Source organism: Telmatherina bonti, assembly GCF_933228915.1.
Source record: "Telmatherina bonti genome assembly, chromosome: 2".
Lineage (NCBI taxonomy): Eukaryota > Metazoa > Chordata > Actinopteri > Atheriniformes > Telmatherinidae > Telmatherina > Telmatherina bonti.
This window is the reverse complement of record NC_136620.1, coordinates 24658129-24683418: the sequence shown is the minus strand read 5'-3', so window position 1 is coordinate 24683418 and position 25290 is coordinate 24658129. Positions and strand designations below refer to the sequence as shown.

The window sequence follows — 25290 nt, the reverse complement described above, 5'->3', positions numbered from 1 at the left end:
AGCAGACATTGCATGCCAAATTCCTAGAGGATAGGAGCAATCCTGCCAATCAACAACCTACAAATCTCATCTCCATATCACCTTCTGCACTAGAGCAGCCCCACTGTGAGGACAGTGCATTTACAGTGGCCCTAAATAAATTCAAGCTGAATGGGCTCAAATCCATTTGAGCTGAATAAATTTCACCTGGATTTATCTGACCATAGGTTTTTCACAAGGTTCTTTGCATTTTGCGCTGCAGTTTAATATTGTAGTTTTAGTCCAATGGGCAGGAAAATACTTTTTTAAGTAATCCATCAAGCCAGAGCTGACCTCCTGACTGTTCAAGTTGACACAGAAACTCCCCAACTAACCACCAAGACATCCCAGATGTCAATGCTATTGAATGTGTGCGTGTGTGTAGAAATGTTCAGCCTTGTGTCATTTTGGGATAGACAGAAGATATGCATTACAAAAGCTTGTTCAGTAACTTCTGATTAGGAGTGAAGCTTTCTTTCTCTGTTGCTTAGTCACAAATCCTCCACTAACAGCCACTATAAAACTGTATTGAATCGTTTTTTCCCCCACCGATATATCTCGTATCATATCAATTAAACATAAAAATAGGCCCCAGCTTCCCTGCAACTATAAACTGGACTCAGCAGTATAGTATAGAAAATGGGAGGATTAAAAAAATAGAATCAAAACTAAAGCATGCGTATTTTAACATTCTTGAAGACTGACAAAGATGGCATCCATATTCTTATAAAACCACAAAATGTTGAAAACTAAAGTAAAATATTTACCTATAAAATATAAACAAGTAAACGCATTTTCCAAACTAATACTAAAGAAAAAGCAAGAAAAACTTGTCTATAGACCACTATAATCACATTACATTAAAAGTAAGAACGTGTTGCCACACAATATGACTTCACTGCCATTTAGTTATCCCAGAAGGGACACACACACACATTTGAGATAATAAATGCTCAGTGGGGCAACTAATAGCAGTGAAACACACATTTGTTTTAAAATGCACGTATAACAATGAAAACTGTTCAATTGCAACAAAGCCCATCATCTGTGAAGGGTACAACATGAAGCTGAATGGTAAATAAAAAAGTATTGAACTCGCTTATTGTTGAACTGCTCTAGCCGAGTCTGTTCAGCCTGGTAGTGAAAATGGGGCCATTCAGATGTAAAGTAGGTGATTTATCTTCTCATTAGTGTTACATCGTTATGCAGCCGACTCTGAATACAGTTTTATCTACAACAGATGGGTATTGAGCAGAGCCACTTTAGGTCATAAGTGCATGTCGTCTTTCTGGACTTTTTTTTTTTTTTTTAAACACTTTCTATTACCTGAAATGTCTCTGCTATTCCAAGCAAATACTGTTTCTTTTAGTCTGCCTCCTTCTGGTGGTACAAGTGATATGCACTGAATAAAACCCATTGTTAATCTATTTTGCTTTTGCTTTCAATGTCTATTTAATTTAGAAATAAACAGTGAGAAAAAATGGTTTAAAGAACAAACATTTCATATTTTTCTACATAAATACAAAAATGCTTTAAATACACCATTATCCACACAGATGACAAAATATATCAATTTACTTTTCACAATACTATTTACAGGTTTGAGTGCATTATACTACAGCATGCTAACAGCAGAAATGGGGTGGTGACGGAGGGGTAGGTAAAGGCTGTGGTCTGAGTTCATCCCTAAAAGACAGCCCTTAATACAGAAAAAAAAAGGAAAACTTCCATCCAGTCATTCTCGTGTGATTCTACACATTCAAACAGATTCTGGGCCCCAGTTCTCCTTTGTACTTTTAGCATCTATGGTGCTTCCATTTGCGAGTGGCCACTGCCATGCCTGCATCTTTTTTGTGCCATGGAAAGAGGCGAGTTAGTGCGACTGTGCCGTCAGGGTGCACAGAACCAATCAGCACGTAAAGTTGTGAGCGCCCTGGACGTACAAGGGCAGATGCACATCTCAGGTTGATGAGGAGCCACTGCTGGAGTAGATGCTGGGTGTCATAGGGCAGCAGAGGTCCCTGACGGATAAACTCAACCCGGCCCTCCACCTGAAATTCTGGCTCTCCCGTGGGATGGCGAAGACGATGAAGTTTGGCGGTCACAGCTAAAAGGAGAGAAGAAAAATGACCATCTAATACGGGTAGGGGATTTATACAAAAGCAACATCTAATCTGGATCAAAGCAACACAACTTTCTGTAAGAAATTTAAAACCTACCAAAGTCATGGTGGCAAAAAGCACTCAGGACTGTTTTCACTGCAGGACCTTCTTCCACAGGCGGACAGTTCTGGCAAGCAGGTTTAGGTAAGCCTGCAATTTGAAGACGACATATATAACCAAACTGTTTAACTTTAGTAATTATGAGGAACTAAAACGCTTTTAGAAATGTAACTTTCTATTTGGATGTTTAACCTTCAGCTGACCATTTTAAAAATTTACCTTTGGCAAAGGAGCCAAATTTTGCATGGGGAGTTAGACACATGTCTTCCTCCGAAGGGAAGCGATCACAATCAAGAGCCTCAGGCCATGGGTGTCCCTGGCAGGCGAGTACTGGAGCACAACTGTCCCTCACTGCCACGCACAGGCTACGACACGGCTGGATAAAACTGGAAAGATAAAATTCAATCATTTTTTCCCCCCCCAATTCAAATGACTACATTATTCTGCATGTTCAAAACTGGACATTCGTTCTCCAAAACAAAGTCTGGAAGTTTGAATGTTTTTTTTCCTATTTCAGGGAAGAAAAAAATACAAATATAAAAATTAAATATAAAAGAAATACTCACGTGTCAAGACAGATGGGAGCAATGATTGAGCAGAGGAATGCCTGGGCTTGAAGGTGGCAGCCTGTCTGCAACAAAGGCCTCCAGTCCTCTGAATGTGGCACCACCTCGCCTTCCAGGTTACTGTGGCCCAAAAAATTGGGCAGTCGCATCTCTGAGTATCCAACATCTTTGCAGACCTTCATCTGGTTGGGGATAGTGACGCAACGAGTAGACTGACCCATGTCAAATGCCAGTAAAGGAGAGAGCGTAACTATTACTGTTGCAGCAAAGAAAGCAGCCATACTATATTATCTGCAAAGTCTTGAGTATACAAGATGAGTAGATGATCTCTCTCTGAAGATGTCTTGTCTCTGGTGTCTTTTCATGGCTTTGCTACTGATGCAGCTTCCTTTATATACAGCAATGTCAGCCAACCCCATCAGTCTCCAAGTCTGTTATCAACTACCTATCAAAAGACGCAGAGACGAAGTGTTTGGAGACAATGGCTTGTTTTGTGATCACTGCAGACAGAGAAGGGGCAGCAGGCTGGTGGAGTGTGTGTGGGGCAGGGGAACAATGGACAATCACAAATCACACCCGAACTTTCACAAAGTTAAGATCACTCTGCTTCATATGCTTTTACATTTTTTTAGGGAAGGAAAAGAATGTTGACATGTACAAGCCCCAATACTATAAAACAAAAACTTGTGTAAATTTTTTATTACCAACATGCCCATCGCTTATTCTTCCAATATAAATCTGAGTGAAGAATACGTGTAAAGTCATGTTGATAGAAAAGCATGCCAACCCAACCTCACTTCAGATGCAGACACTCATTCATCTCATTTGGTCTGTCTCATGCCGCAGAACTACACTACATTGTATTTGTTTGGATGTTGTCTGTCTCCAGATTTAGATGTGTATCTGAAGCAAATGCCTCTGGGCCAATGCCTCTGGGCCTCATGAATCTGAGGTCTCTACTTCACACACCCCATTAGGGTCTTTTTAGGCTTAGAGAAAGGTTTAGGCTTCTGAGAAACCAAAGTAAAATCCAATTTCAATGGTCTCATTTCAGTTTATGTGGCTGTGTCCCAGACCGTGTCAGTAACAAGGACAATGCACATGCACCAAGTTAGGCAGGCAAATCTTACACTGATCTGATGAGTGGAGGCTGGTTCCAGATCGGGTAGACGAGTACAGCCAATAAGAGGGGACTAACTGGGCAATTAGTCACTGACCAATTTGGGAGAACAATAGCTCTACACATTTTAACAAGATCCTCCTGCCAGGGGCCCAGCAGGGGTCTGTTATAGGGCTTAATGGTTGCCCCGTAGACACAGTGTCTGTCTTGGTAATGTGTTGCCAACCCCAAGCTCAGTTGATAGAAGGGTCCGTTGAGTGTTTATACATTTACATCAATCTTTTGAAAAGACAACTAGACAATCCAGCCTTGACAGTAATCCTACAAGATCAGTCAGCCTAGGTGTAGGAACATGTTTAGTGCATACTGTAAATTTCTAAATACATGACTTTCAAATAGCTTATATTTGCATGATGCAAAACTATTTTTCGACAACCTGCACATCACGTAACTGTTTAGCAATACTAGATGTTACAGTTAAAGCTTTTAAAGGGAAAATAAACCAAATATACAATGCAGGCTATAGCTAATATTCATATATTTTCTGGACTACAGTTAAAGTGTTGCTACCCTGGTTGCAAAAGAGTTTGAATGGGGATTTGTCAATTAAATCATTATTCAGTTTGAAAATAAAAGATCTTCTTTTTACTTGCAAATATTACAAAACTGAAAGGAACAAAATCTTTTTAAAAATGTTGACATGTTTCTTCCCATTTAGTTTTTTTTTTTTTTTTTTTTTTAAATAGAACTGCTGCAGTTTGACAGTGAAATCTTTTTGTGGTCTTGTCAATGTAGAAATTCAGCAATCAATATTTGCACCCTACTCTTGTCTACTTCAATTATGCAATAAATGTGTGACTGGTCTGGAATGAAGACTTCTCTCTCAAATATGGATGTTATTGACAGAGCAATAATCTTGTGATATGTGCACAATGTGATTTGGCATCAACTTGCAGCAACAAGGCTTTCCCTTAAGATGATGTGTTGATGGCAGCATGCCCTTGTATACCTAGATTTAGTTTGTATATAAACTTTTTAGTAGTGTCTATTGTTATGTTTTCTATCACCAGTGTCATTAAACTAAATAAGTTGTTTCTAATACTTTAACAGTGCACATTAATAATAGCAAAGATATATGACTCATTTTTAAAAAAAACATTTTGATTGCTAAATCTATATTTACACCAAAACATGTTTACATTCAGATTATAAATTATGAAAATATGTACAAAAACTTTCAAAACCCAATGGACTACAGAAAATATGTATACAAAATTTCCTTTGTAGTGTGACCTGAGGTCACACTTTATTTCACCCAACGGCTTTGAACCAGTTATGATTCTGTGACAATTGCTCACAAAACAATTTGTGAACATTTCTTTTCCTGTTAATGTTGATCAATAATCTTGAGAGCAATTGTCTCCACACCCCACAAACTAATCCAGTATATGTATGTACACAGCATTGGTGTAGGTCAGTGGTTAGTGAAGGTTTTTCTTTTTTTTAAAATTACTTTATACAAGTTCTGCAAGTTGCAACTAACTCCAGTAGGTAATAAAAGAAAGTTATGCAAAGATAAAAAATTGAATATCTTTTAAAGAGTTATTGCCAAGTCATATGTCAAGTTTGCTCTGGGTTACTCCAATAATTAATTCGGAACTGGTCTTTTGAATAGACTTTCCATGAAATTGAGTCAGTGATTTCTTTTCGGGAAAAAAATTGCGTGACTTCAGAGTTCAAACAACTTGGGGGTATAAACAAATTAGTTAAGTGAACTTATGGATTTTTAGTCAGGGTAACAACTGCCTGTGTTGATACAATTTATTTTCAGCATGTGTAAAAGCTAAAAGCAAACCTACTGCCCAATTCAACAGGACAAGTATAAGCCAATGTTGCCATTAAAATTTATTAACTCAGCTGGAATCATGATCCTGAAAATTGCATTCAACATTATCTGAATGTTACGGAGTCTTCCCTCCAGTGTGTTGTCGCAGAGTGGGACAGTAAAACAAGCACCTGAGACGTACATCAAAGACAGAGGTGTGTTTCAGAAGGACTTTGTGTCTGGCAGCATAGCAAACTCAGATAATAGCTGTCTGCCTTTGTACATAAGAGACTCATTACCTTAAGACACTTCAACCCCATTTACCTTTTTCTTAACCCTACCCCATGCCCCCTCCCTTTCCATCCTGCTGGGCTCCAGTAGGACTGACAGTCCCTGTGCAGACTGTCAATAGCACTCAATTGTCACATCCAGTCTCCAAGCCTCGCAGGCAGACGCTGCCACGCCGACACACGCAGACGACTTGCTGCCCAGAACCTACAGACATCTGCAGAGGCTAATAAAGTAAAAGTTAAAATGCTTTGTGATTAACAAATAGTTGTCTGAAGAGCTCTTAAATACCTGCTGGTGTCGACACATATTTCAGTGCTGTTCAAATTGTTTTACCCAAACACTATCTAGCGAACTGGGTTAACGAACACATTGGGACTGTTGTGACGCTTGCCCAACGTTTTACCCATAATTTGGGATTTATGCACAGTCAAGCACATAAACTAATTAATAACAGGACATGAGAATAATTGTGCAATGTACACAAGTGTCATCTTTATTTCTAATCCCATTAGAAGTTTGCCTCTAACAAATATTTCTCTGTATCAAGCAATTAAGAGGCACAGTTAACTTTGACAAAAGTCAATCCACATACAAGACAAGGAAATAAACAAAAACACAAGTCTCTTAGGTTGAGACGCACCATCAATGAAGCCTTATTTTTCTTCTGCACAGCTTTGCTTCTCTGCAGTTCTGTGGACATTTTAGAGAGAAGAATTACTAACTTAAAGTAGAAACTGTATTTTTTTTAAATTCCACTTAAAACTACATTAACAATCTGTCATTCACAGCTCAATTTTATTAATTAAATGTGACTGGAAACTGGCTTCAGCAGAACTTTTGTTTGAACACAAATATTAAAACGCTGCAATGTACATTGCAATTCTTCACATAATAGTTTCAGTTTTCTGATAACAGGCAGGAAATATAAATTAGAAATAAAATACTTTTTTTACATACATCTCAGAGTATTGTAGGGAAGGAGGGGGGTCACAGCCCATGTAGGCTCCATTGATGAAACAGTACTGCAGTAAAGCACTGAAGCAAGGATCCTGGAGAGAAATTAAGACAATGACAGAATTGAATTTGCTGGATACAATGTATTATACCACAATAAGTATGAATATTCTTAAAATGCAGTGATAAAATGAGTTTCATCACTCACCATAATGAGAATGTGAGGGTTTCCAACTATTAAGAGCAGAGCTTTGGGACGAGTAATGGCCACGTTGAATCGTTTTGGGTTGGTCAGAAAGCCGAGCAAACTCTGAAAATCATCACTCTGCACTGATTCATTTGAGCGCACCTGTCATAAAAGGATTACATTTATTGACCATTGATCATAGGAGGAAGTAAACTGAGGGCTAATCAATATGTGATGTCATTTCAGTACAACATGTTTATTTTCCTTTCTGCTACATGTCAATGAAAACTTGAACAAAGCAAAGCTTTACCAAAAACCACAAGGCCCACAAATTCACAACATGAGTTAATGTCTTAAAACCTTAAAGCGTATAAGTAAAAGTTTAAGTTATCATGAAGATAAAAGCAGAAATAGATGCTTTGATAACTAATATTTTGTTGATGAAATATGGTATTTAAATTGTTTTAGAAGGAATCTAGCTTCATTTACGCTTTGGTTAAAAAAAAAAAAAAAAAAAAAAAAGAAAAAAAAACAGAAGAATGGGGTGACTCAGCTTTATCATGTTATTAGGGGCGAGACTCAAAAAAATGAATTACAGGCTTTGTAATTAATCTTTATTATTCATACAATGATATTTGCCCAAAAAGCAACATTTTGTTTTTATGTAAATGGATTTTAGTGGATGGCCTAATGATATAATCAACATATATGTTATGGAATAACACACATAATTGCAGACAGAGACAGTATTGTAAACTAAAGCTCTATAAATGTCTGGAAAAACTGCATTTAATTGTAAAACAGTAAAAACTAGAAATAACCCTGCCGAAACTTAACACACCTTAAGTTAAAGTGTCATTTTAGATGCTCTAACAGCTCCAACTATCCAGGAGTCTACAACATGTCACAGTAATTTTAACTTTTTAAATGTTTTTGTCCACACATTAACATTAATATGCGACAGTAAACCAGGATGGGATGGACCAGTGATAACTTCAGTCTGGTCATGCAGCAGAGATGATCACCTCCTGCACTAACTGCAGCTTGAAGCAGGATGCTGCGTGAGGACCAAGTTTCTAGTGTGTTCTTCTGGACGGGAGAGGAGCACGGCAGTAGCTGCTGCTGCTGCTGACCAAGAAGGGTAAACTATATGTGCTTTCATGCCAGTCTCCAAAATTCTCCAATACCACCAAGAAAAAAAAAAAAACAGAAAAGCTAGACTTACTGATAATCACATTTTCTTTCAACAGAGCCGATGAAGGGGTCTAAAAAAGTTATTTGCAGAGGTCTACCATATGTTCAGTGTAATCGGTTTACCAGGATACTGTGCAGTAACAAACATTCTGCATACTGCAATTAAATTAGTTAATTTTTCCTCTTATTTACTCATTGTAAGCTAAAGTCCTACGGCAACTTTTTATACAAACTGTCAACATTGAAGCTCTGGTTAAGGTGGAAAGATCTATGACACACATTTTGATTTTACATACTGTTGACAGGATGATGACCAGAAACTCTTGTCCTTGGAATTCCTCCACCGAGCCCACTTTGATGTCAGAGAGGCCCACCTTTCCCAACAGCACTCGAATCTTCTCACACTGGTGTGTAACACAAAAAACCCACGTTTATGAACCTATCAAGTTACTTAAGTTATATTTTAATTGACACTGGAATTTTTTCAATCCTAAAAAAGATGATAAAATTAAATAAGCAAAATAAAAGTGAAAATAGAGCAATAATAATAATAATATCACATTAGATTTTTACCACCCTTTACAAAAGAAAAAAAGAGTCATACTTGTTTCCTGTAGGGGGCAATGATACCAATGTCGGAGCAGCTGACAGGATGGTAGAGCTTCTTTGCCAGTTGGCAACAGTAGAGCATGACCTGCACAGCCTCTACTGGGTTGAACCATGACGGGTTGTTTCCTTCTCTCATTTCTGTGCCCTAGAGCAGAATAAAAATTTAAATGCAGGATTAAAATTCCCAGTAACAAGGAATAACATTTATTCTAAACCAAGCAGGATAACACATAACACAGTTGTGTCTGAAATGAACTGCTAACTTCATGTAGATTTGCTCTACCAGTCCAAAGTTTGGACACACCTACCCAGTACGAGTATGAGCAGGCATATCTAAACTTTTCACTGGTGCCGTATATTTAATTTAAAGTACTGGAAAAGCTAAGCTGACAGGCCAACAATCAAAATATGACAGTGCACAGACATTCCCATGAAATCCTTGTTACCCTGACGCCGTGAAAAAGCAGTGGGAAGCCTTTTTTAGGCAGGTTTTTCCACTGGCAGAGGGAGTTCACAGTAGACCTTGGAGCTTTAAAACACAGTTCTCCCTGGTAGAAGAGTTTGGAAGGCAGCACCAGGAGAGCCTCATGAGAACGATAGTTGTAGATCAGCTTTGTTACCTGTTGTAATATATGACCAGCTTTACGTTACATATTCTGTGCACACAAACATGAAATTAATTAAAATACTTTCCTTTTTTTTTTTTTTTTTTAAAGTTTTCTAATGATAGTGGTAAACATTATGCAGCAACAGCAGTATGGAGGTAACAAAAGGGATGCAACTTTTGCACTTACCAGCTTAGGGTTGTAGCCCCAGTCATGTTTGCAGTACAGTGGGTTAGACATAAGTCTTTCCAGAAGGGAAACCCCCAGGCCAAAGGCAGCAGCTAGCTTAGACTTCACTAGTGGACCCAACTGGCAGGGGTCTCCAGCCAGTACTATCTAAATACACAAGAATGAAAACTCAGCTCAGGTATCTTATGCTCAATCACGGTTCACTTTGTTTTCCTATAAATTTTTTAAATATCAATAAGAACATCAGTCTTAAAAAAAATAAAAATAAAAAACTTAAATGAAATACTAAACTAGATAAAATTGTTTGATGCTGGACTTGATGCTGGTCTGAACAAAGCTAAAATCAGACCTGTCCATCTCTCTCTGAGACAAAGCTGATCGGGATCAGACACTCGGGCTCAGTTGCTTGGCCAGCTTCATCCAGAAACACGTGGGTAAAATGTCCAACTCTGAATAAGATAAAACCTCACAGTCAACAAAAATTTAACAAAATATACAAAAGTTAACCTTTATCCCTTGTATAGCTCAGATCTTACTGTATTCCTATATTATGAAACATGCCAGCACTGGAGCAAGTGCTGACCACAACCCTGTGAAAAGCTGCGTGTCGAATATCTTCTCCAGCCCTTGAGTACATTTGCAACACTTCTGGGACAGACTAAGGGGAAATAATCAACATTAGTCTGGCATAATTATGCTTTGATCATATAAAGAAAACATTCAAGGAGTTTGTGTTTCCTGTTGCTGTTTGTACCTCTTTGTCCCTGCAGGATGCATTGACACGGGCCAAACTTGTAGCATCCAGGAAGCCACTGCCATGAAGGCGGATGCAGATGAGGTCTGCGGCACTGTTGGATGGAGTACATACAAGTATTCGACTTCCGGGCAGAAAGTGGTACACCTGTGGATGGCACGCAATATATAAGTGTCGAACAAGGAAGTGCGATTAAATTTGATGGCCATTTATAGCTACAGTAAAGGAAATGTTTTCAGGTTGTCCACACTTCAAAACAATAGTAGTATTATCTCACAAAGTGCCGAGGATTTCAAAGGTACAAATATACAGCACAAGATCATTCATAAAGATGTTCTTTCTCCTGCTTGGGAACTACTTGGGAACTACTTAATAATTATGATATTAATGTGAAAGCTCTTGATGAATAGGCATATTCTTCAGTGCTTGTGTGCATGTACCTGCAATATGGTCTCTATAAGGGTGATTGTTTTTCCAGTGCCTGGAGGTCCAAACAGCACATATGGAATGGGCCGGCATTCTCCTTCCAAGATCTTTTTCACTGCTTCTCTCTGACGGGGATTTAGGTCTGGGTTAAAAAAGTGGCCTTTTCTTGGAGAGGGTTTGGATCCCACTGTGTTACCTAAAAGAGATGCTGCATTTGTAACTCATGCTAATGTCAATGTTATCAGATAAAAATTAGCAAAGTCAGGGAAAAACTGAAAATCACAAACCTGTCCCTTTAGTCTGCGTGGCCTTTGTTTGCATATCATTGGACAGGCTTGGCACGTTCCCATTTTCACTGGATGATGGCTGGAATTCAAATGCATTTACATGTAATCAAAACTTAAAATAAAGACACTGAATAAATTCTTAAGTTTAACACTTTTTACCTCATTTTCATCCACAGTTTTGTTGTGGTCTGCCTCGTCAATCCATTTTCCTGTCCACTGAGGGGTCTGGCATATCACTCTGGAGGGGAAGAGAACTACACAGCAAATAATTGTAAGCCCGCATTTTAAAATTAACCATCACTGTGAACAAGTAAGTCTTTTTAGCTGCTGCATTGGTATCAATCAAATACAAGCACTCAGATGGAAAAAAAAAAAAAAAAAAAAGGAGTCCAATCCCCCTAATATCCCTTCACACTAAGTGAAATGAGAGATGAAACAGAATACAAACAGCACCCTCTGGTGTCAATTTTTTTGGCGGAATGTTTTTTGGTTTTTTTTTTTTCTCAATAGAGCATTAAATTAAATCCCCAGATATTCACATTTGTATTTGCTGTCTCAGAATTTTGTTCATCATCAAGGGATATTTTCAGAAATTATTTACACCCGCAACAATTTGTCTAATTAACATTATACATAATAGTTTATTTTCAATAATTTATTTTTGTAAAGTAATCCAATTAGAAGTTTAATACAACTAATTCAAATCCAGATGAAAAAACAACACCAACCAGCAGGTAAAGAAAAACAACCATTTATAAACATGTACATGGTAAAACGTCACAAAGGGAAAAAGAAAAAAAAATCTATCTGCCCATCAGATTGTTTTTGCACAAGTATATAAGTTTACAAACATTGGTACACACTTATGGCTTTAATTTTAATTCAGAAATATACTTTTTATAAAAAGTTGATAGTTTTTGACCCAATCTGTGTCCTCTTTAATCCCACCATCAGAAACCTACTTCAATATTAGTGCAGGTTCACTGTAATGACAATATAGCCACAGTTTGCACGTCCACTTGAGTAACCCAGATATTGCACGATTCATAGTGACGAGTGTACCTGCAACAATCTCCAATCTGGGAGGGAGACATACCCAACAAAAGAAAACCCCTCGTTGTCAGGGGAGATTTGTAGAGAACTGCCCTTACCCACAACTTCACAATGAATCGTTACAGTTTAGCAACAAAATCCTGGTCCTTACCTTATCTCTCTGATGCCACAAAAACTCAAAGAAATCCTACAGGAATTCAAACTTACTTTCACCAAAATGCTTTGCCTGGTCAAGTGCATTGTGACACCGTCTGATGGTCAACCTGAAGATGAAGAACAACCATGGCCCATTGTGTTAAAGTCCCATTTAAATTAAATAAATAGATGCAGTTTAAGATGAGAGCACGAAGAACCCTTTTGTTCCCCCTCTACACACCTGTTGTAAGTGAATTCAACATCAAGTGGTTCCCCGAGGTAGCTTCGCTGAAAGTCTGGATTCACTCGCAAACTCACATCTTCATCATGAATCTAAACAGAGCATTAAAATTCATAAAATATTCAGAGACCAAGTCTTATCAATGACATCCCCCAAAGTATTAAACATCTTCATACCTCTGAAACATAGCCAACATACTCCATGACCACACCATTACACTCTGGTTTTTTCAGTATTATTTTGTCACCTGTGAAAAAAGAAATTAAATAAAATTACAAAATGAACCTGGAGAGTAATTAAACAATCATTGTGAAAAATACCACAGGTCACATTACCTATATTAACATTAGGCCTGCCTTCGGCTAACCCAACAACTTCTAGGTGTAGGGAGGCGGCTCCTTTCCTGAGAAGGGCTCCACTGATGGAGAATTCCCTCATTTCTCTTTCTGCATGCAGCTCTTCCAGCCACAGAAGAGCTGAGAATCGTGAATGCATGTTGACTGATGACAACACCTAAGCCAGTGAAAGACAATTAAATTCCCCATCTCTTTGAAATTTCAAACAAATAATGGATTAAAGCAGAACCACCGTCACCTTAGCAAACATTTGGTCACCCTCTATTATCTCAATAAAAAAGGTCTTAGCATTGTAAAACACTTTGTAAAAGCTGAACGCTCAAAAGCCTATTTCCATTATTAGCTTCTGATCCCTGCTACTGGTAACTGTTCTATGCAAACAATCATGCCAAATATAGAAACACTGACACTTGTCTGGAAACACTAAAGCGACTTCACAGGGGATTAATCAAATTAATCAATAATTAAATCAAATAAATTAAATAATAATTAAGTTAATTGCTGGGAGCCCTACTCCAAGTGTTAACAGAAATTTATGCAGTTGTGATTTTAAATTTCACACAGAGTTAGCATGCTCACCTCTCCTAGGCATGGCATAACGACCAGCACATCATTCTGTGCCTCTACACATTCTTTTAGAGCCTGAGGCACAGGATAGCCTGGGAGGAAGTTTGGCAGCCGCCGTTTACTAAGCCTAGACGTAGGAAAGTTAGTCTCAGAAGAAAGGCAACATTTTCTTTCATTGTAAATGCAACATGCAAAGAGCCCTGAGACGACAATGGTTATGCTAACATTAAATACAAACCTCTGTATTTGTAAATTATCTATTCCTTCAATTAATTTACTCAATCTTAAAAAAACTTATTATATGATTTAAGTGACAAAGACAAAAATTCTTCCATGCCTAAAGTGATATGGTTTAAGTCCAAGTAGGGTAATTCAGAGATTCTTCTGTCATTTTTCTGTTTAGATGCAATCAGAAGTTATGTTGCATAAAAATTGAATTATGATTAGCCGCTGTACTTGTAATAAAGCACATTGTGGAAAAAACTGACTAAGAATGACTAAGAATGGCCATTTCTCCAGTGAATACACACTGTTTTTCAGAGGGGTAATAGAGAGTCAAGGATTTAGTCAAATAATTAATATTTGTGTAATGTTTGTGTTTTAGACCTCACATTTAGATTGTTTAGTAAAAGCAAAACTTTAAACTTTTTTTCTTGCAAATATTCAGCCATGATTTGATTCCTGCAGCACATTCTAAAAAACAGCTGGGACAGGGGCAACAAAACACAGGAAAGTTAAGGAATGCTCAGAAAAACAGCTTTTTGGAGCATTCCATAGGTTTATTAGAAACAGGTGAGCATCCCCGAAAAGCTCACAAGCAAGGATGGGGCAAGCTTTGTAAACTCTTTGTAATCTCCTGCATAAGCAAATAGTCCAACGGTTTAAGAACGTTTCTCAACATACAATTTCAAGGAATTTAGAAATTTCATCATCTACTGTCCAGAATATCAAAAGATTCAGAGAATCCGGAGAAATCGCTGCACCTAAGCTGCAAAGCAATCACATCACTTTGTTCTCATGGACGTGACTGGAGACAACTTACAGCTCTTGCTTCACTCATTTAAAAAACATGGACCCAGTCTCACGCACAACCCTGACCTGTCACAGAAAAAGTGTTTTTAATTCATTCATTATCTGAACTGTTTTGTCCTATTAAGGGTTGCAGGGAAGCTGTAGCCTATCCCAGCAGCCTTTGGGTGATAGGCGGGGTTCACTCTGGACAAGTCACCAGTCCATTGCAGGAGAAAAAGTGTTTTTTTATTAAATGTAAATGGAATAGAAAAATTAAACAACAAGATCCGGTCACAGCACACATTAAATTCAAAGCTGTACTTCTGGTTTATAAACAATAATTCAAATAGTTCCTGTCGACCTTCACTCCTTAATCCAGAGCTACATTACCTCTCAACAGTTACGCTCTACCAATGAAAGACGCCTCATGTTACCACCACTACGTAGGACTCAATCACCAGCCAGACGATGGTGGAATGGCCTGCAAAACGCTGTCTGACCGGCAGAGTCCTTGTTTACTTTTAAGAGCAAGAAACACAGCTACAGATGTCAAACTGGACTTGCAGAAGTCCACCTTCCTATGATGTCCTCTACTGTTTGATTTTATGCTTGTGTTGTTCTCATTCACATGCAAGTCGCTTTGGATAAAAGCGTCTGCTAAATGACTGTAGAATAGATCAACTGTTCATTGCATATAAAAATGCACAGTAAAGCTGCTCACAAAGTATGAACTGACCAGACCAAAACAAACGTTTTTCTTGTTCTTGCAGCCTAACAAACAAGAATAAAGGTTTTGCTTCTTGTGGAATATGCAACAAGCTTTAGGAATAATTAAAAGGACTTCTTTTGATACCTTGGAGGGTCCTTTGGAGCAGTCACAGTGATCACATGAGAGGGTGTTGCGAGCTGGCGGGTATCACTTGGAAGGTAGGGCTCAGAGGGCTGCAGCAGGTTTTCATCCTCACTGCCCACTGTGATGTCCAGGCGCCTCCCAATAGTGAAAGAAGAAAAATGCAGCAAAAGTAGCTCAGCACAGCTGCCTAGACACCTGAAGAATTTCCAAAATGTTAAACTTAGTTATTCATGCAGCACATTCATGCAAAATGCCTTAAAAATTACAATAAAAAAAACAAAAAATAACAACACGAAGTTTATTGTCAATTGATAAACCAAAACTCAAATAAAAGAATGTTAGAGAAACAACTTACTTTGTATGACAGGCTATGACAATAGAAACTCTCTGTCCAGGTGAGATTTCCACTTCCCTGTCCTCCCGTCTCACACCATGGGAAACAACAGCGTCTTCCTGCATCACACCATTGTTTTTGTCTACGTCCTCTCCATCCCTGATTTGTTTTTCAGAAGAGTCACAGTTTTCTTGCAAAGTTTGTTGTTTCTGGCTTGATGATATGGATTTGTTGACAGTAACTATGGTGAACTGTTGTTCAGAGTCCCAGCCAGCAAATTCACAACACTTGAGTGTGTGAGTCACAGCACTTTTATTTCTATTGCAGGAAAAAGATAAAGGTTATACAGTGTAGTATGTTATGCTAAAGATAAAGATGGCAACTGCAGTCCAAAAGACAGTTAGGGTCATTTTCTCCCAGACTGGAAACACTAAAATTACTATGGTGCCAAAAGAACTCACTGTATCCACAACACCAGCTCTCGTCTTTCTCCAATCATCACATCACCAAACTGGCCATAGTCTGATACATCCAGCCCTCCTTTGTTTTCCAAGATCCTCTGGAGTTCAGCTTCCGGGAGGGGTGTCACAGACAATTTCATATTTTCACTAATAAAAAACAAAACAAAAATTTTTGTAATATTTCTAAACATTAACTGTGAAAAAGAAAATCAAATTTGCTACAAATGTATGACCATCAACAAGTTAGAACCTTTTTTTTCTTTTAAATCGAGATGCCAATATTGGTTTTAACTAAAATTGACCAATTTTCTTGGTTCTAGAACACATTTCACTGCTCATCTGAAAAGTTTGTACAGTATTAAGTTTGCACATCAGGATAGTCTGTCAGACTCGGTCCGATTGGGGACTCGACTCAGTGGTAGGGTGGTGTATCCATGCCGACCGACACTGCATTCAAGCTGCACTTTGGTCAAACGTGCCAAACTTGTACAATAATATATTCACATTCCCACCAAAGGTGGCGCTGTACTAGTATTTATCAAGAGAGGAGAGGACCCAACTGAAGAAGAAAAATTCCATTTGCCCCATATGCAAGTTAATGACGAGCACAAAACTATCCCTGTTTTTTTTTAGTTTTTTTTTAAAAATTTCATCTTATGCAAGTATACTGCAGAAATGCACTGCAACAATGACCGCAGCATGATCAACAGACGAGGCAGAAGACCCTTAAACATGATCACTATGTATTTACCCACAATGCAATGCTACATCAATTTCATGAAATAACTTTTTTGTAGTCTGCGTCATGTATTTGGTCTGCTTGGAACAGACGAAGACCTGTGTTTTGTAAGCGGACCGAGTATGTGCCTTCAGTCCGAATCAGAATTCGTTTGGCGCATTCACAGCTCCCCAAACGAAGCAGACTTTCTGAGCAAACACTCGAATTCTAATCAAAAGGCTGATGTTAATGTGCCCTAACACACAAGACTAGACAAAAATGCAAATTATTGTGGTAACTCTGCCAAAAACAAGGCCTTTAAAATACATGAAAAAAATGTTAATGTCACTTATATTGCACAAAAATTAAAACTATGGACAGGAAGACAAGTTTGGATAATGCAGTTACAGGTCAAAAATGTCCTTAGATATGATAAACTAGACGCAAATAGGCCAAAGCACACCATGAATTCCATATTTTTGCATCTTTTTCTCAAAACAGAAAAGCACCAATGATCATTACAGTTGAATTCCTCAGAAAGTTGTCCCCAATATACAGATCTATTCATAGTATTAATGGAAAAATGGGTCATTTAAGATAAGATAAAGAGCAAACATAAACCAAAACAGGAAAGAGCACAAACAAAAGTGGCCTTGGCTTTCACCTTAAAAATACTTAAAACACAACCTTGACTCTCCTCCCTTATAAGTTTCCTGACTCCTAACATTTTGGATCTTGATCAAAACATGTCAAGTATGTAAAGTACTAATAAACAAAACCTGATTGTGACAAACAAAATAAGCATAAAATTATCACAGGTTTATCAAAATAAAAGAGCTCAACAGTTTTCAAATGCTGAATGTCACAATATTTTATAAGATGGAATTCCCCACTAGTCAGTCAGAATTGAAGCCTTTTAGTTTTTTTTTTTAAGCTCTTTTCACAAATCAGTGTCAATTCATTAACCTGTCACCGTTTCTTCAGCTAATTCTTACATAACAAAGTAGGCCAAGACCAGCAACAACCTTATGAACCTCCTTTGCTACATCCTTCCTGGAAAATGAGGTTTTTTGAGGTCAAAGTGGAAATATGTCCTTACACAAACCAGGCTAACGTGGCAAAGTCAGCCAATTAGCAACAGAAGTGTTGGTTAGAATAGCAAGAAGAGATGTTAGGATTGCTTGATTTCATAGTTACTGTGATATTAAACACCCCTATTAATTAATCTTTATGAATCCTCAATATTTTCATTTTTTATCAAATATTTCTGAACAATAACAGCAGATTGGTGCAATATCCACACATAATGAAAACAAAACTATGCTACAGCTATCGTGCCGCTTATGTTGCTTTTTTTTTGGTCAGTGTGAGAAGCATAAGAGGCTGCATCACTGGGACAGTCCTGTCTGAAGCAGCCATGGTCCAGCTTCAGCTCCAGGATCAAACAACGAAAGTCCACAAGTTCTTCTCTCTTTTCCAGAACAGTGCCTCTTTTCGTCTTTTCTTTAGCAGCATAGCACACTGTTGTCGTGGCGTGATGTGGTATCCACCTTGCAAGTTTGTTTTAGAATTGTCAGAAAATTTTGCATTGCACTTTGTGTGCATAGACAGAAACATAGATAATTCACCAAGTTATTCATAATTCCATGTCGTTTATTCCCATCGGTCTCAGTATGTAAAGGCCTTTACACCTGAAGTTACATTTTGTGGATGAGAAAAATCTAAATGTCGTTTTGATGAGTGGTTTTCTTTCTTCAAAAATAACCTAATTAATATGAGGTAAATGCCTTTTAGTCCTCAGTCTAAACAAACCAGTAACTGATACCAGATTATTTGGCATTAGTTATTTTCACTGTTCCAGTTTTACTTGTGTGTCAAACAGAAGCTATTTTGCTAAACAAAAACAGCTGGAAGTCAAAGTAGAGTTAGAGGTCCTGTAATATTTTCAATTTCTCTGAAAGAAAACCAAAATCCATATGCATGATTTCTTCATTTTTTACAGAGCAGAGCTGATTAAAGGTCCCTTTTGTATTGGAATGGGGGTGTGGGTTTTAAACATCACCACCCTCATACTTTGATGATTGCCAGATAAATAAGTAAATAGACCAAATTACATGCACAGCTAAAGCAGGAGACAGACCAAACTGTCTTAAGTGTCAAGTATAGATGGGCCTTTAGCTGGAATGACACTACTTCGTTCTTTGATTCTGTTTTGTTATGTTGGCACAAAACGTTATAAATCTTTTAGACTTACATCAAGTGTTAGTGTGATATTACCCATTTATAGTGATGTGAAATTAATTAAAACATAATAATCATAATGGTAACATTGTGATTATTTCTTTCACAATTGTACCAAGAGATTCTTTAATCATGACATCTCAAACGGCATGTTCAGAAATGCTGACTTAATGTACAAAAGCACAAATAAAGGCCTTTGTTGCCTTTCAGCTGCTTTTTACTAAAACATTCAGAATTACCGTGACCTGGATTACTAGGAACCTACATCAGCAAAATGAAAGTTGTATATCTAATTGGGAACTTTACCTCTGAAAACAGGGGGCCATGCACAGGGCTCTCCAACAGAAGAAGGACTGACTACTCTCCACCATTACCAGGTTGACCAGGTGTCCTGGCAAAGGCTGATAGTTAGCAGGGAGTAGTAGGGAGTCCAAACTGAAGAAAACAGTGTCCTCCACCACTCCAATGCTGCCACAAATACTGGTTATGCGCACCTAGAGGCAAGAGATCATTATGGTGAGAGTAGAGACATGAAAAATAATCAGATTATCTTTAATCACCCTAAAATCCAAGTTTTTACCAAAATCCCTTTTTTTTTTTTGCATTACTGATTACATCATTTCAGTGGGACAAATGCTGTCACTTTTAATCAAATTATTCAATTTAAAATCGATTACAAAAAAATTAAAAAACCTCAATCTATGCTTCATTTCACAAGAAATAAAAATAAAAACTATCAGTCTAACGCATTACTAATTTATCTATTTGATGATTTTCTTATTATGTTTATTATAATTAAGCAACATTTAAGCTTGTTATAGCTTATCCTGTCATGACGAGGTAATGTCAATAATGGTGAAGTCATGTATTTTTGTCGCCATTATTTAAAGTCACAATCTAGAGAAGTAGCTGCAAATGAAGTTAAAAAGCAATCCAATTTACTGTAGTATATAAATATGTTACTCTTACTGACTTGTATACAGTTACTTCACTGTTACATTTTACTCACAAGATCTTCAATGAAAGGAAAAAAGCTTATCTGATTAATCCCTTTATTGATTATCATCCCAAATTAATCTATCATTAAAGTAATCAATAGCTGCAACCCTAAATGAGACTTTCATCACACTTAGACATCATACTAGCACTCTGAGATTTCAAACGTAAAAGTGTGTTTTAAATCAATTATTATTATCATTACTATTATTCAGTTAAGTGTAAATGGTAGGTGGCCCTGAAGTGACACACATGTACAAAGAAAAACACTATGCCACACACAGCTTGCTGTGCTTATGGAGGTAATCAGATTCTACACTCTGTAGCATGTGTTTTTTTGTTTTTGTCTTTAGTCAGAGCCAAAAGACAAAAAGATCCCACATTGTTCTGTCCACTGTTTTAATTTGATCTTAGCGTGTCCCACTTCCTCCACTGCCGATTTGTGTTAACTTTCTCACTTTAAAAAGGAAAAATGCGATTCAGCTTCTTATTTCTTGTAGGACCAAATAACATAGTGGCCTGGGTCAGTCAAAAAAAAAAAGAAAGAAAGAAAGAAATGTGCTAATTAGACTGCCAATAAAAAAACTAAATGAATCACATGTGAACCAAACACAACTAATTGAGCTGCAGTGTGAACAAAGCCTTAAGTGCAACTTATTGTTAACCTATTAGCATAATTGCTTCAGTCAAAGTTTAAGTGTTTAACTGGCAATGTTGAACTGTCAATCTGCAACATTAGGAAAGTATATGAGAATATGATTTAGGCAACTATGCTGTGAGGCTAACAATATTGAACAATGAAAGTACTTCAAAAGGAACTTCATTGTAATAAGCAGGTACATCATTAAACAATTAAATCATTACCCTGTCTAGACGGCTGTAACGTAAAGGGGCCACAGAATGAGCCTGAGTGGTCCACTGGGTTGGATTAATGAAATATTTTGCTTGGACCCAGTCTCCTTTCATTGGCTCATAACCTGTAAGGAGAGATGAGAGGGAAAAAAAACATAAAACATACCATTTGCCTGCAAGGTTAGGAAAAATATTTAGTAGTCATGTATATTTGAAGATGATTACAGGTTTGCTAAATTCATATCAGCTAAAAGCAAGTAAAAAACCCAGTGTAAAGCTATGTGTTAATTAAAAGAATAAAAAGGATGTTGCTTTGGGGCTAGTGAGGCAACAGTCAACACTGTAAGATATGCAAAGTATGGTGTGGGTAAAACTGACAAATATAGTACATAAAATAAAGTTAAAGGCAGTTTCTGGTTTGTGCATTCACTTGGCCACAAGGCCTGTTTAATTAAAGTTTAGTCATCCTCAGCATTCTGCACGGGTCCACCGGGTTCCACTGAGCAGACCGTTTATGCATGCTCTTGAATTAATCTGTACACATTTAAATATCCCAAACTGGAGCAAAGCAATAACACGAACATCTGTTACGAGATGGGAGTTGGCAGGAGAAAAACCTCGACAAGTAGATTGGACACATGACCATGCATGGGAAGTGTCGGCACAGATGACCAGAGAGGATCTCTGGTCCCACTCAGTTTGCACAGACAGACAGAGTATGAATTCCTTTTAAGTATAAGCACCTTCTGAAAGACTACAGAGAGAGAAGTAAGTGGTCTGATTTATGTAGCCACCATTGCCATCAAACGAAGTGACTGTCCCAATGAGAGATCGCAGCTGCAAGGTCTCAGCTTCCAGAGAAGTTCTTCCTCCATCATCCCAAGCGTCTGAAATCTTCTCCACCTAAATGACACGATTTAAATTGTGCAAGATGGAAATTACCATCTTATCACTTATTTGCATGGAAATTAACAAAAAAATGTTACTCGGGATCTCCCACTAGTGTCAACAACACAAATTATCCACACTGGAAACTGCTCGCCCTTTTCTAGACAGCTTTGCATGATCTGTATGTCATCTGACAATTCGAGCTGCCACCCCTTATGAAGCAAAGGCTCCTTACTCTCAAAGCTTTCCATCCACCTTCGGAGCCACGTCTTACTGCTAGGCAGTTGACAATTTGTCCTTCTTTCAGCGGCATCCCACCCAACACTTCATCAAAAGTAAAGAAGACTGTGTCGTCTATCATGCCATAATCCGCGCACAGCTGCGTCACCACACTGCCCCGCAGGTGGCGGATGTCCTCGGTGCCTGAACACCAGGAGAAAAATGGATATAAACAGATATGACATTATGTTAGCCGGCTGTTCCCCTGCACAAAACAGAATTATAAAGATATTGACTGATAGCTTGTATGTTATTGCATTTACCTGAGTTACTGGAGAATAAGTTTTCCTCATCTGCATCAACTGTTCTCCACAACGGAGAAATCAGCTTGGATAGCAAACACCGCACCGCCGTCAGCATATCTGCAGCACAGTAGCTAAAGTGGCTAAAATGGCCCAAGTATTTCCCCCCTAAAGTCATGTTAACAAGTGGCACGCTGCTCAATAAATACTGCATCCTATGTACTTACTCAATATCTGCAAGCCGACTATAATAAAAAAAAAAAAAAAAAAAAAAAAAAAAAGCCTTATATAAAATGGGCGTAAAACTTTCACCACATACTCTAGCTACGGCGCAAAGAACTCGCTGTCAAGGTGAATTGTTAAACTGTTTTTAAAGGACAGGAAAAGATATTTTACGTTACCGTGTTAAGTAGAAAATTTCAGGCAACACGTGTTCGTGTTCAAGCCTCGTAACAGTAGTTCAGGTGCACGACCTTGTGCGCCAAATCGTCGTGTGGTCACGGCAGCACGAGGGCGGCGCTTGGGAGAAAGATGGCGGACTTAGCAAGAGTGTCACCGCACGGTCTCCGTCTGTTGTCAACTTGTCTATTTTATAGGTTGCAGAGATTTTCTGCATAAGAATTTGTAAAGTTCCATGAATGTGGAGAAACTGTGGAAAACATTAGAAGAGTGCATCCAAATAACCGAGGTAAAGTTAGTTTGATGTTTGATATTCAACAGATATTCGGACACCCAGTCTCCCGACCCGAAGCCACCTCGTCGTGGGGTTAAGATGCACGATGCAACGGTCTTCTTAACTTCATACCTTCCATCTATATTTGAACACCCAGTCTCCTCGTAATGAATTGCCGACCCTAAGCTGCTTTGTCGTGGGGTTGTGACAGCAAATTTCACCGCAGCGGTCTTCACCACCGGCGGATAGTTAGGGACCGTCAACAAATTAACCATAGCAGAATTTAAACATAACTATCTCCGCAACCACTGGGGCTATGAATGTCAAAACAATTTTAAACAGTTTACGATTTATCTGTGAGTGCTACACTGCCTTTATTTTCTCCATTTTCATCTAGTCCTATTTTATATGAATTTTTAATCAATTCAAACATCAATAGGTTTTTACTCACATGACTTACACACCTAAAATCACTGCCTAATTACTAGTCCAGTCCTGCCACACATTGCACAGCCTTTTATTTTCCTCATTTTCATCTTGTGGGATTTTATATGAATTTTTTAAGATTTCAAAGTTCAATAGCTTTTTAGTCATGTGACCTACACACTTCAAACACTGCCTAATGGTTCAGCTAGTCCTGCCACATGTTGCACAGCCTTTATTTCCTCCATTTTCATCTTGGGTTATTTTATATGAATTTGTTAAGATTTCAAAGTTCAATAGCTTTTTAGTCATGTGACCTACACACTTCAAACACTGCCTAATGGTTCAGCTAGTACTGCCACATGTTGCACAGCCTTTATTTTCCTTGTTTTCATCCTGTGGTATTTTATGTGAATTTTTTAAGATTTCAAAGTTCAATAGCTTTTTAGTCATGTGACCTACACACTTCAAACACTGCCTAATGGTTCAGCTAGTCCTGCCACATGTTGCACAGCCTTTATTTTCTCCATTTTCATCTTGGGTTATTTTATATGATTTTTTTTAAGATTTCAAAGTTCAATAGCTTTTTAGTCATGTGACCTACACACTTCAAACACTGCCTAATGGTTCAGCTAGTCCTGCCACATGTTGCACAGCCTTTATTTTCTCCATTTTCATCTCGGGTTATTTTATATGAATTTTTTAAGATTTCAAAGTTCAATAGCTTTTTAGTCATGTGACCTAAACACCTCAAAACACTGCCTAATTGCTCATCCAGTTCTTCCACATGTTGCACAGCCATTACTTTTTCCATTATCATCTTATGTCATTTCATATTAATTTTTATATTGAACAAGAGAATAGCTTTTTATTTTTAAAAAAATTGTTTAAGTTTTTTATTGATGAGCATGTACATGCATTTCCGAACATACAAACCAAAATACAACCGTATGAAAAAACAACAAATTATAAAAAAAAAAAAAAAAAACAGCAAACAGCATATGGAACAACAAGAACATCACATGCTTTGCAACTCCTTTGGTTTTCTGAGGAAAAAGGATTGATCAACATTTCAGATTTTCATATGGACCATTTCAAGTATATGTGTCAGTTGTGAAAAGTAAAATACAATCTCAAATTTTTCTTTTAAAATAAAATATATTTTTGAGACTTACACGTCATCAGCAACAGAGACAACACCTCCAAATGCCTTTCTTTAACTTTTTGAGGAGTGTTGTGGTCATCCCAAGGCACAGTTGGTGGAACCATCTTTTGCATGAGTCACACTGGATCTATAAGGTAATTGACAAACAATAAGAATAACAAAGTCTTACTCATACACTAACTTGGCCCAGTCCTGATAATCTAATATCATCCAAAATCTTAGCTATTCTCTGATAATGCAGGATTTGCATTGTTCATTGAAGATCAAGGTCAGATTAAACCTTGCAGACAGTTTTACTAATGTGCCAACTGTCGACATATTAAAAAAAATACAAAATACTGTTCATGTCTAGCGTTATTTAGATCAATGCGCATTGCATTATATATACACAACTATTTTAGAAAGAGATGTGGTGATAATCACCTTGTTATATAAAACAAAATAACTAACCCACATTGTCTTTGAGCCACCTCCAGGGGGCTTGTCTGTTGCACACATTGAACAATCTCTGTCTTCATCAAAAACTGCAACAAAAAACCTGTATATTATCATTCA

General features: G+C 37.7%; 2 protein-coding genes across 2 annotated transcripts; both read right to left on the bottom strand.

Annotated features, from left to right (window-relative positions):
* Positions 1–1814: 1814 nt before the first annotated feature.
* Positions 1815–3087, bottom strand: szl (sizzled; the record flags this gene model as incomplete). The annotated part of the gene is made up of 4 exons (XM_079257013.1): positions 1815–2125; positions 2238–2330; positions 2460–2626; positions 2807–3087. The coding sequence occupies 4 exons, from the start codon at positions 3085–3087 to the stop codon at positions 1815–1817; spliced, it is 852 nt and encodes a 283-aa protein (XP_079113139.1).
* A 3608-nt stretch (positions 3088–6695) lies between these two features.
* Positions 6696–22652, bottom strand: mov10l1 (Mov10 like RNA helicase 1; the record flags this gene model as incomplete). The annotated part of the gene is made up of 20 exons (XM_079257001.1): positions 6696–6732; positions 7000–7091; positions 7205–7345; positions 8674–8781; positions 8982–9131; positions 9433–9606; positions 9781–9927; positions 10535–10681; positions 10975–11085; positions 11407–11485; positions 12677–12768; positions 12853–12923; positions 13012–13189; positions 13612–13726; positions 15464–15658; positions 19524–19711; positions 21078–21190; positions 21860–21968; positions 22228–22376; positions 22496–22652. The coding sequence occupies 20 exons, from the start codon at positions 22650–22652 to the stop codon at positions 6696–6698; spliced, it is 2553 nt and encodes an 850-aa protein (XP_079113127.1).
* Between the last annotated feature and the right edge of the window lie 2638 nt (positions 22653–25290).